This window comes from Gossypium hirsutum, chromosome A05, assembly GCF_007990345.1.
Source record: "Gossypium hirsutum isolate 1008001.06 chromosome A05, Gossypium_hirsutum_v2.1, whole genome shotgun sequence".
Taxonomy (NCBI): domain Eukaryota; kingdom Viridiplantae; phylum Streptophyta; class Magnoliopsida; order Malvales; family Malvaceae; genus Gossypium; species Gossypium hirsutum.
Genome location: NC_053428.1, coordinates 3,787,782 through 3,798,379, shown reverse-complemented (window position 1 = coordinate 3,798,379; position 10,598 = coordinate 3,787,782). Strand labels below are relative to the sequence as shown.

The 10,598-nt window shown below is 36.5% G+C and overlaps 2 protein-coding genes across 3 annotated transcripts; both read right to left on the bottom strand.

The window, feature by feature from the left end:
* Positions 1-220: 220 nt before the first annotated feature.
* On the bottom strand, positions 221-4,496 carry LOC107958808 (F-box only protein 13). 2 transcript variants are annotated; one of them, XM_016894696.1, is made up of 2 exons: positions 2,404-4,496; positions 221-1,683 (listed from the first exon to the last, which is right to left on the bottom strand). In XM_016894696.1, exon 2 carries the CDS (start codon positions 1,657-1,659, stop codon positions 415-417), a length of 1,245 nt encoding a protein of 414 aa, XP_016750185.1. In that variant the 5' UTR covers positions 1,660-1,683; positions 2,404-4,496; the 3' UTR covers positions 221-414. The 2 variants fall into 2 exon arrangements, with proteins under 2 accessions (XP_016750185.1, XP_016750186.1); XM_016894697.2 differs by lacking the exon at positions 2,404-4,496 and adding an exon at positions 1,879-2,384.
* A 169-nt stretch (positions 4,497-4,665) lies between these two features.
* LOC107958809 (protein TIFY 3B) lies at positions 4,666-7,638 on the bottom strand. Its single transcript, XM_016894698.2, has 5 exons — positions 7,292-7,638; positions 6,009-6,118; positions 5,725-5,932; positions 5,539-5,596; positions 4,666-5,150 (listed from the first exon to the last, which is right to left on the bottom strand). The coding sequence occupies exons 1-5, from the start codon at positions 7,377-7,379 to the stop codon at positions 4,988-4,990; spliced, it is 627 nt and encodes a 208-aa protein (XP_016750187.1). The 5' UTR covers positions 7,380-7,638; the 3' UTR covers positions 4,666-4,987.
* Positions 7,639-10,598: the final 2,960 nt, after the last annotated feature.

The following is a 10,598-nucleotide window of genomic DNA, read 5'->3' as shown; positions in this document are numbered from 1 at the left end:
GTGATCTAAGCATTGCCGTTTTAATCGAACAGCGTTGGATTACATATTTTAAGAACCAGTGGATCTCTCTTTCAGAAACTTGGGAAAGGCGATATAGAGACAGTGATCATCTTTCTGGCATCAGCTTTTTTATGTTGGTTTTGTATATGAAGTAAATTTGTTGAGAGATATTAGCATTGAGGAAAAAAGACAACTAAGTTTTATCTATGGCAACCAATACTCTAATAAGTAACATTATCTCATTAATTAATACATCAGCAAAGGGGCTGAATTTGCTTAAACAATTAAAATAAGAGAAGAAAAAATCAATGCTCTAAAAGAATACAAGTACAAAACAAATTAAGGAAAAAAAAGAGGAATCACAGACGGCATTATCAAATCTTTCAAAACATAGCAAAAGTCCACACCATGTGTTCATACAGAAGCTTCAATCCTTGGCTCGAACGAGAAAGCCGACATGAACTCCATGGCTTCACCATTCAGACAACATTTGGGAACTTCAACCCATTCATTAGTCACAATATCACACCTAACATAACTGCAAAGCTCAGCAGAGCTTAAGCAGATGAATATCTGGTTGCCAGCCCCAAGACAGTTTATGTCAACTTTCTTGCCATAAAACTCGTGTGACATCGAAGGAGGCATGCCTGCAATCTGAATCCAAGTCTTGGTTTTCTCATCAAATCTCCACACTCTAATGCTTGCACTTTCGAAGAACTCTGATAACATGACGACCAACATCTCGCCTTTACACTCCACCACGTCGATGGAGTACTCCAAAAAGAGGGGCAACAGCCTGGGATATTCGGAGAAATGCTTCTGGGTCAGATTGCAAGCCACAACTGTTCCGGAGGAGCTGAGGAAATAAACAATCTCCTCACCATCTTTATGAGTAATAACTGATGAAAACTGCTTGGAGGGGCTTCTCTGCATGTTAGTTGCAACTACGTTTCCAGCTTTGCTAAGGAAGTACACGGCGTCATCATCATCATTCGAATCGAATTCGAATCCTGTGCAGTCATCAGTTTTTCTCCTTAGCATAATCTCTTCTTCCCAGGAATCAGCACTAGAGTTATAAACTTTGTATGAAAGCTTTGGAAGATCACCCAAGACTAAGAATAGTTTGTAGGAGCCATGATAATTGGAATATGCATTCATTGCTATAGCATGAAGGGAACGATCGTGAGAATCCGGATTCACCGGAGGGAGTTCACGACATGATCCTGTTACGGGATTGCATACGAAGTAATCGCCGGACATATTGCGGAAACACACGAGTCCGCCAGCTGCTGCAACCGGAATGGAGTTGCAGTTACAGTTCTGCGAGAGGAGAGGCGGATGACTGAGTTTCTTCCAACTTCTCTCAGCAGAGTCGAAGACTACGGATTGATTAAGGTTGGGATCCACCATGAAAAACCAAGGTTCCCGTGAAGGAATCCTTGAACAAGCTAGCTTAAAGCTTTCAGAAGCTGCAACTGATTTCCATCTCTTGCACACCGATTTGAGGCGAAAGAACGTCGAGGTTGGTAACCATGAAAGGACCCTTTCAAGGAGGTCGTCACTGAGTTCATCCAAGGTGAAGTTCAACACATCGTTGCCTTCTTGTGGCAACTTTCTCTTTCTAGATGGCCTTGAAATGCAGCCATTAGCCTTCTCCATTGGCAGATTATTTCAGAAAATTACCTGCAATGATAAAAGAGAGGATAGCAACACTATTAATAAAAGGCCATTATAAATCATCGTTTAACCATTAAACAGATGAACCAAAAAACCCAAATTCTTTGTCAAATATATCTCCCATCGTAGGGAATATATGAAACAAGGCAAATAAGGCTTGAATATATCACATCAATTAAAGATTAGGAAAAATTTGACAACCTAACTAACATAAGCATTAAAGGTCCACACATGACTTGAAAGCACTACGAGGCTCTCCTTTTCCTAAGCTCTTCACTCAACAAAAAGTCTCTTGGGGAAAAAAAGTAGGGTAAAGAAGAGCAAAGAATAGTACTACTATTAAAGAAATGACAACATCATAACAACTTGGTTAGAAGTTATGACAAAAGGGCCATAGAAATTTCCTTTATTTTTCCCGAAAGGGTCCAATTCGAACACGAAATAGCTCCACTCAATTTCACTTCAATGAATGCAGAGAGTAAATTCTTCAAACAAAGTTACTAAAAGAGCAACAATCACGGGAAGCCATAAATTAAAGAGGAAACCTCAAGATAGTAGAAAAGAGGTAAATTTTGTGTCAAATACCATTTATTTGCATTTTGCAGGAGACTATTTTAAATTTTCAAATATATATATATATAAAACCCATTTAGCTTGATAAAAAAAGAAGCAGAAATGAGCTTGACATAGAAGAAGATGAGAAGATAAAGGGAAGGACAAATGTACCTGGTGATATGAAGCTGAAAGGGAAGCGTAGAGTGAAGCTTAGTGGGGGCTATGGGGGGATAATACAAAGGGACAAAGTTGAAATGGAGACAGTCGAAAAACAAAACAAAAGGGAAAGCAATAGCAAAGAGAGGGAAAGTAAATGGGCTTTAGGGGAAGGAAGAAGGCAGGTAGTAAACTTCTTTTTTGCAAGCGTTGACAATAGAATGGCATAAGAGCGAGAGAGAACAGAACCAAAGATTTATACTCATACGAAAACAAAAGTGAAGGTGAAGCCTCTCTCACAGTCACAGGCTCACATTACTCGCACACACACACACACGAGTGGAGAGAGAAGAAAAGAGGAAAAAAAAGCAGCTAAAGCAAAACAAAATCTACTGAGTTGACTCTTTAGCTCTACAAGTCTACAAGGAAGGGTAGTCTACAAGACAGGGTCAGTATAGGGTAACAGAGAGAGAGAGAGAGAGAGAAGTGTGCATTGGATTCTGGGTCCGGCCGTCCCGTGAACAAAAACAAAGTTTCAAAGCTCAAGAATTTTGTTTGTTGTATTTGCACTTTAATCAAAAAAAGAAAGTGAAAACACACGTAACGCTGGTTGAGTAAAAGAAAAGAAGAAACAAAAAAGAATGGCATTTCTATGTCAAAGGAGCGAGACCGTGAAGGGTTGAGGCTTGTCTGAAGAGACTCTGTTGGGTTGCTGACCTTTATAATATAATAATAATATACACACCATAAAGTAAAAGCAACCGAAAGAAAGAGATAAACAGTGTTTTTTCTGGTTGGGTATAATTTGCTTTCTTTTGTTTGCCTTCCTCGTTGAGGAATCTTTTCATCTCTTTTCCTTTTTTTCTTTCATTTGGCTTTGGCCGCAGTAAGATTATATATGTTGTTTATTAAAAGTCAAAATGCCCAAGAAGCAAGAGCCGGTTCCTACAAACCTCACCCCAAAAATAAAAAACAGTTAAACCATTAATCGAAACTCTAAAGACAAAAGAAAAAGCCGTTAATTACGATCTCTTTTCTCTGCTGAGTTTTCAGAATCAAAACAGAAAGACTCGGATCTCGATGCCGCCTTACATGGGCCGAACCCGCAGTTCTTAACCCATACCAAGTTTTTATCGATTGAACGCATTTCCTAGACACAAAAAGCCAGGCCTGGTTAATATCCACTGAATCCATTCCTTTTCTTCTGGAAAGTCCAAGGATGGGAAAAGAAAATGGAGGCAAGTCCAAAAAGAAAAGGAAAGGGACTGGCAGATTTGATTTTGATTTATTGATACCTGATGGTAGCCAGATTGGTGTTTAATATAAGTCTTTGCTTCCACTTTAGCCAAAGCCCAAAGCTTCAATCATTTCAAAGGCTACACCCTTTGACAGTGATGATTGTCCAATATTTTCAGCTCTTGGCAACCGGTGAGACAATCTAACTGGACTAGTGGTGTGGCAAACAGCAGAACTGACTGGTGCATTGCAGTGAAAAAGTAAGTACCTTTAACTTCAACGCACTGGAGCCAAATGCTATGCCAAAGAAAGCTTAAAGAAGCGGCTAAAGCACCACCCCCTTGTTTATTCTGCCAAGGGAGGAGGAATTGACAACGAAGTAGGCACGGGAACTGAAGAGGAGGCGGTGGTGATGGGGCTAATAGCGGTGGAAGTGACAGTTAGACTGAAGAAGGGAAGTTTTTGGATGGCGGTAGTATGAAAAGGATTGTTTTCTCAATGTCCCAAAGTTCGACAGGTGGTTAAGTGTGCTCACATGTAGCGAACCAAATCCGGATGCGAAAAACATTATTTTGGATTAATTCAGGTAGATATGTAAACGGGGTGTCGTTATGGGGCTACATGAAGAGTGGCAACCAAAAGCCGCCTCTTGCATGAGGGTTGTTACGTTAACACTGAGCTACCCATAAAACCACTTTTAGGCTCATCCCTTGGGCTTGGTAAGTCCCTTTTTCATTAATGGACCTCGGTAATGTCTGTTTATGTTGCAAAATACGAGTAATTTACGTCTCTAGTATGTTAGAAGAGATAAAAACCTGCCACTTAATACATCTTTTCTTTTTCTTCATTTTTTTTTCAATTAAATTTTTGTCCACGATGCGTATAAATGATGGCCTAGTTCATATGTTTCTATGATCTAAGCTCTATAGATGCATATGATGCTAATTGCAAATCAATGCAACGTCAAATGTTCCATCAAGATCGCCCAAATCATCAGTCTTCACCTATGAAAATAACAGATAGAAACAACCAAGGCGAAGATACATACATAGCAGATCCTACATAGCTTAGTTTGTTAATTGTCAGAAAGATTATAGACATGGTGCCCAGGTTTAAAAGACATCACAACAGCCCCCTAGAGGCAGTAGGAGAACAAGAGAATTGACTCTACATTTAGACAACACTCTCATGGCAAACAATAGCAATACCTACCATGAGACCTACTTTAAGTTGTACACTTGCAAACAACATCAACTCCACCGACAGATCAAAGTCATTATCCTAGTTCAGTTTGCATTTCACAATAATAACACAGCTAGTTTAGTTTTTATCAAATATATATAGGGATTCGTATATGCTTAACTTATGCAACATGAGCTGGAGCTTTTGGATGGAATTCTTCTTGAGCAACAGGCGATTTACCAAAGCAACCCGATTCTGGTGAAGTTGCAGCACTGAGGTTAGCTTTGGTGTCATCAAATGATTTTGGTGTTGATGGATTAGGATATGGATTCCTGTTCACCAGCCTGCAAAAGGAAACAAGCAAATGGTAACACTTACCACCTCAACTATATTCCCCAATCCCCATGCTTGACACAAATTCTAAATAGCTAATATTATATTATGACCGTTATTTTTTTTTTTTAAATAAAGGGATAAGGGAAAAGGAAGATGTATGACTATCATATAATAATGTTGTCCACTTAGTGAATAGTTGATAGTTTTCATCTAAAGTAAATCACAACAATAACTAACAATACTTGTATTGATATAACATCATCTTATTGTATATATTAAGTGTCTATCATGAATCCTTAGAAACATAAACCTAAACATGAAAAAGGAAGACTTTATTCTGCTTGATAGAAGAAAGAAAGAAACAAGGAGGCTGGTAGTTCAGTATGGAAGGGGTACCTGTCCCGCCGCTTCTCAAAAAATCGCTGAAGGGAGTGTCTCCTTGCAATTGGTAGTTCTAATCCAATAGATATTTACAAAAGCATCAAGCTATATTAGCTAACATGCGTTGAAATGATTAATCATAAAAATATTTACATTTGAAATTCATCTGTCTTCCAGATAAATTAGTTGAGAGTCACTGACCTTTCAGTTTGCAGAAAGGGGTCCTGTTAATAGGGTACACCTGTGCCTGTGGTGAAGCCAGAGCAGTTGCAGTAGCAGTACTTTGAAGCGAAGGAGACCTCGTAAGAACAGGTGAGGTGGTGGCACAATCAGTTGCAACTTTCTTCATGTCAACAGAGTTAGCAGCACCAGCAGCAGCAGTTGCGGCAATAAGCATAATCTCCCGCACCTAAAAAACATGAATCGATGTTGAATTTTGTAATAAGACCTCATTCTGCTAGAACTTAGTAAGTAAAAAGGCCAACCTTTTCCACAGGAATTGCGTCAAACACACAAACGTGTCCATCATAGAAGATGGTTAGTTGAGATGGAGCAGGGCTAGTGGAATTCAGTCCAGATGTAGGAGTTGCCAGAACTTATTCACAAACGAAAGAAAAAGCGTTGATAACATTATAGAAGCTTGTCATAGGAACATAACATACAAGTGGTACATGCTCATCCAAAAAGAAGTTGTTCTTATATCTATGACTTTATACAAACTAATACCGTTCTCTGGTGTTCGTTATATGGTTAGATACATCGTCATGCAGTAACAACAACCATAAATTGATTGCTCTTTTTTTTTTTCCCTCTTTTCTTTTTAAATTTGTCCCGCTATAAATATTGTAGAATCCAAGAAGAATAGAACATCTTCAAGTGCTATGGAAAAAGATTATACCAAAGGAAAACATAACTAGAACTAGAAGCCCTCAAAAGAACTATGAGATTTAGAATTCAACAAAATGGTTAGATACATCGTCATGCGGTAACAACAACCATAGATTGATTGCTCTCTTTTTTTCCTCTTCTCTTTTTAAGTTTGTCCAGCTATAAATATTGTAGAATACAAGAAGAATCGAACATCTTCAAGTGCTATGGAAGAAGCTATATACCAAAGGAAAACATAACTAGAACTAGAAGCCCTCAAAAGAACTATGAGATTTAGAATTCAACAAAATCCTAACAATTACCTAGAATCTAATATCCAAAGCTTGCTGTACCTCTACCCATTCCTTTTATTTTAAAATAAAAATAAAAAGACGGTAATTAGGAAATAGAGAAATTATTGAAATTTACAAGTGCTGAAATTTCAACTGAAACTTGTTAAACTGCAGTTTTACAAGGATTGACTACATGAAAGAATCGAAAAAAGCGTGGGTTACCTTCCAACCATCATCTCAATTAACAGTAGGAGTACTATGTTTTCAAAATATGCAAAGCCGTGGGTCACCTTCCAGCCATTTAATATCTCAACAAAAACTAATAGTACTACTACTATATTCTAGAATTATGCAGTGTCGATAAAATAGCCCAGCAGGAAAAAAGAATAAATCACAGCCGGATAATTTATCCTCAATAAATTAGATTAGGGAAATTAATTAAGTATTTAAATTTCACACGATTAAGATAAATTAACCAACACAAAGTGAAAACTTTCTATTTTCGAATCCAAAATGCCACAATAACCGAACTGCAGTCTAATAATATACCCATATCCAGAAATAAAATTTCTCTTCCTTCCCCAGGAAAGAAAATAAATAACCCTTACCAGTTCTGGAAATTTTTCTTGGAAAGAAAATCGGGGGCGTCAACGGATCCCAGATTTCCAACACCATTATCCCCGACAACATCGCCATTACTTTGTTTAACGACGACGTTTGGCTTAACGTCCTCGTATGAACCAGCTTCCCCTTCCATGGAAAACCTTATTTTTGCCTTCGTTTGACCTTGCCTTTTGTTGCTGAATTTGGATCTGTTTTGCTATAGGCAGACCAAAATGTGATTAAAAACTGCAAAAAAGAATGTGAAAGTGAAAAGCTAACCGATCAATGGTTGTGTTTATTGTTTGTAATAACACGTGTCAATCATATAAGAAACCAATTTTCTGATGGATTGATATTAAAAATGTCAAGGAAAATTGCGTGCTTTTCAAAGGTTGAGTGGAGTGGGGACCAGGCTACGAGGTGCAAAAGCAAAAGCGACAAATGTCATGTCGTGTCATTTTGTCAGGTCACTCACTTGTCTGTTTGATTTATAAGCTATTACTTTCCACGTTTTTTTCACTTCATTTAAATAATGAGTATTTTATTCTTGCTCTCCCTCTCTCTTTTTCCAGGAAAAATCATTTTTTATTAAACCGGAAAAATCATTCATTCGAAGACCAAAGGCCTAAAAGTCCGAAGGACATAACAACCAAACAATGGTCATCAGGCCAAGTCCAACAACAAAGCAACGGGCTCATACCCTCAGCAAGAAAATGTGCCCGTCTTAATGTAGAAACATGCGAGTTTGGCTTTGGATCTGAACCTGAAACTCGACTCTCATTAATATTAAGCTTAGTTTAATATTCTGATTATTTTACTAGAGCAAATATAAAATATTTATTGGATTGCATGATATTGTTTGATTCAAATATTAAATTAAATATTAAATTCAAGTTTAATTATTAAATTAATATAAAAAATTTAAATATTAAATTGAATATTAAAATCAAATATAGATATTAAATGATCTCTTTATATATAATGTTAATTTGGCTACCATTCTTGTACCGTACTCTGCCTATTGGCATTGTGATCAATTAATTGAAAACCTGAAGTTGGATGCTATAGTAATATCATGGATTATGATTTCCATGTAGATAAATTTCAGATGAATTATGATTTTCTTGGAGAGGTAGCTTTCTTTAATTAAGTGATTGAATAGTTATATGATTCCCATGTTGGATGCAAATAACAATACACTTTGGAACCGCATAAATTCCCGGCGAAAACACCAATGGATTTTGCACCATCACCCACCACTTAAAATGAAGATGAAAAAGAGTGATCACGGCATGAAATCAAATAGACAAGCAAATGTGAAGGAAGGTGCACCATTTCACTCTTTTAACCGACATGCATGAACTCGACACGTCAATTTCGATAACAAATCATTTCATATACTGCTGCATGCCGTCAACTTCAACAATAATTTTTATTGTTATGGTTCGAAGAAATTTATCAAAATATAATGCTGCAAGTGTATGTATGTTATTATTTTATGTGTAGACAATCCATCAAACTGGTCATTGCACGACATGGAAGCTCAATTAAGTTGCTGTTTGTTAGGCAATGATAAAGTTCCCCGTGTAATTTACCTAAATCGTTAGGTTTGTTACTGTTCTGGCAACACGTAACGTGTGTGAGAGAATGTGATGGCCCCATCTTGTTAGTAAAGTTACTGTTCTGTTTTAACATACAACAATGTGCGAGAGAATGTGATATGGGCCACCTTGGTCGATGAATTAAAAAGTTTTATGCTTTGGGCTTGTCACATGGCCTGTCTCGTTCCATCCTGTAAATATAAATATAACAAAAAAAAATTTCTTTTTATAATGTGGCAATTGGAATGCAGCGTGGTGAAAAAGGCTATGGATTAGGGGGGGGGTTTCGAATTCTACTTTTTTTTAGTTTCCGCATTTATTCAACAAAATCTTCTTAATCACAAGTTGGCCACCATTGAAATAATAAACAATGATAATAATCAAACTTGGCCTAGTCACTAGGAAATGACAGATGATGGCTTTCATTTTTTCTACATGTGTCTGCCTGAACTCCTCGATGGCTTTTAGGTAACAAATTTCTTTTGTTTCCCAAAAGTCAGAGCGATTGATGTTTAAGTTTTTTTCTCTCTTGTTTTTTGTTTTTTAAACTTAGCATAAATAATTATAACACAAATAAATTAAGAATTCACACAATTTTACTATATAAGATTTGAATTCACACATGAAAATAAACATATACTAAATATTTATTATCCAAAGTCTCCGTATTTACCAGTTGTACCAAGATTTTATTGACCATTTTTAAATTTTTAAATGCATTCTTTAATGTATTTTTTCCCTCATTGTTATAGTGACCGGTTGGGATCTGACTTGGATTGTGGAAACCCACGTACGATGGGGCCATTTCTAACGTGTCAGTGAAAAATCAAAAGCTATCTTCTTTGTTTTTACATACATAGCTGGAATGAGATTTTCCTATCTTCTACCTAACAATCTAAAATTATTCGTGTGATGATTGAAAATGAGTCACTATTACCTCATTGCCCTTCCGTTCTTTTTTTCCCTTGTCGGTGCCTTTAGAGTTGAATGGAATGCTTTAGGCCTTGGGGCACACATCAGATTCAGGCAAAATAAAGGGGCAGCAACCAATAGAGCACAAGCCGGAGAAAAGCATTTCAATTAACCTACAAGATGGGTCCATCGGCCTGCATAAATATAATCTTAACCTCCATGGATTTTTTAATAACGGTTCTAGTATATTTTTGTTTCATATTTTATCACCACAATAAGTTATACAATATGTGTTTCTACGTTTTATTACGAAAGTAAACACTACATCATAAAAGTTGACACTGACACGATCCCTTGAAGCTAGAGAATATATATAAATAAGATTTGGTCAATCTTTTTTTCTTTCTTTTTGATATATTGAAAAATATATATTTAAATATGAAAATAGTATTAGAGGTAAATAAACATATTTATACACGATATTACTTTGTATATTTTTGTACTTTAAGACATTGTTCCGAGGCATCACTCATATTCAATTTTTTAATTTTTAAACGAATTTGTGAGTTCATTTTTTCTTTAAAGGAGAAAAAGTAAAAGCACACAGTTTCATGTAAAATAAGTCCTGCATCTTTTTTTTTTAGCTTCAATCACGGCTGAAATGGAGAAATATTTTATCTTTTTATTGATTTCTTCCTGGATCAAAATCCTGTAATATGAAAACATGTTTCAGTTTAGAAATGTCGATACAAACATGTACCCTTGAAGACCGTTCATATGACGTGCCGATGCACTTGTA

Excerpts from the sequence above, each read along its gene's own strand:
- LOC107958808 (XM_016894696.1), bottom strand. The coding sequence starts at position 1,659 with ATGGAGAAGGCTAATGGCTGCATTTCAAGGCCATCTAGAAAGAGAAAG.
- LOC107958809 (XM_016894698.2), bottom strand. The coding sequence starts at position 7,379 with ATGGCGATGTTGTCGGGGATAATGGTGTTGGAAATCTGGGATCCGTTG. Across the intron at positions 6,119-7,291 it reads AAGAAAAATTTCCAGAACTG|TTCTGGCAACTCCTACATCT; the intron begins GTAAGGGTTATT and ends TTTGTGAATAAG. Across the intron at positions 5,151-5,538 it reads TTTGAGAAGCGGCGGGACAG|GCTGGTGAACAGGAATCCAT; the intron begins GTACCCCTTCCA and ends TTCCTTTTGCAG.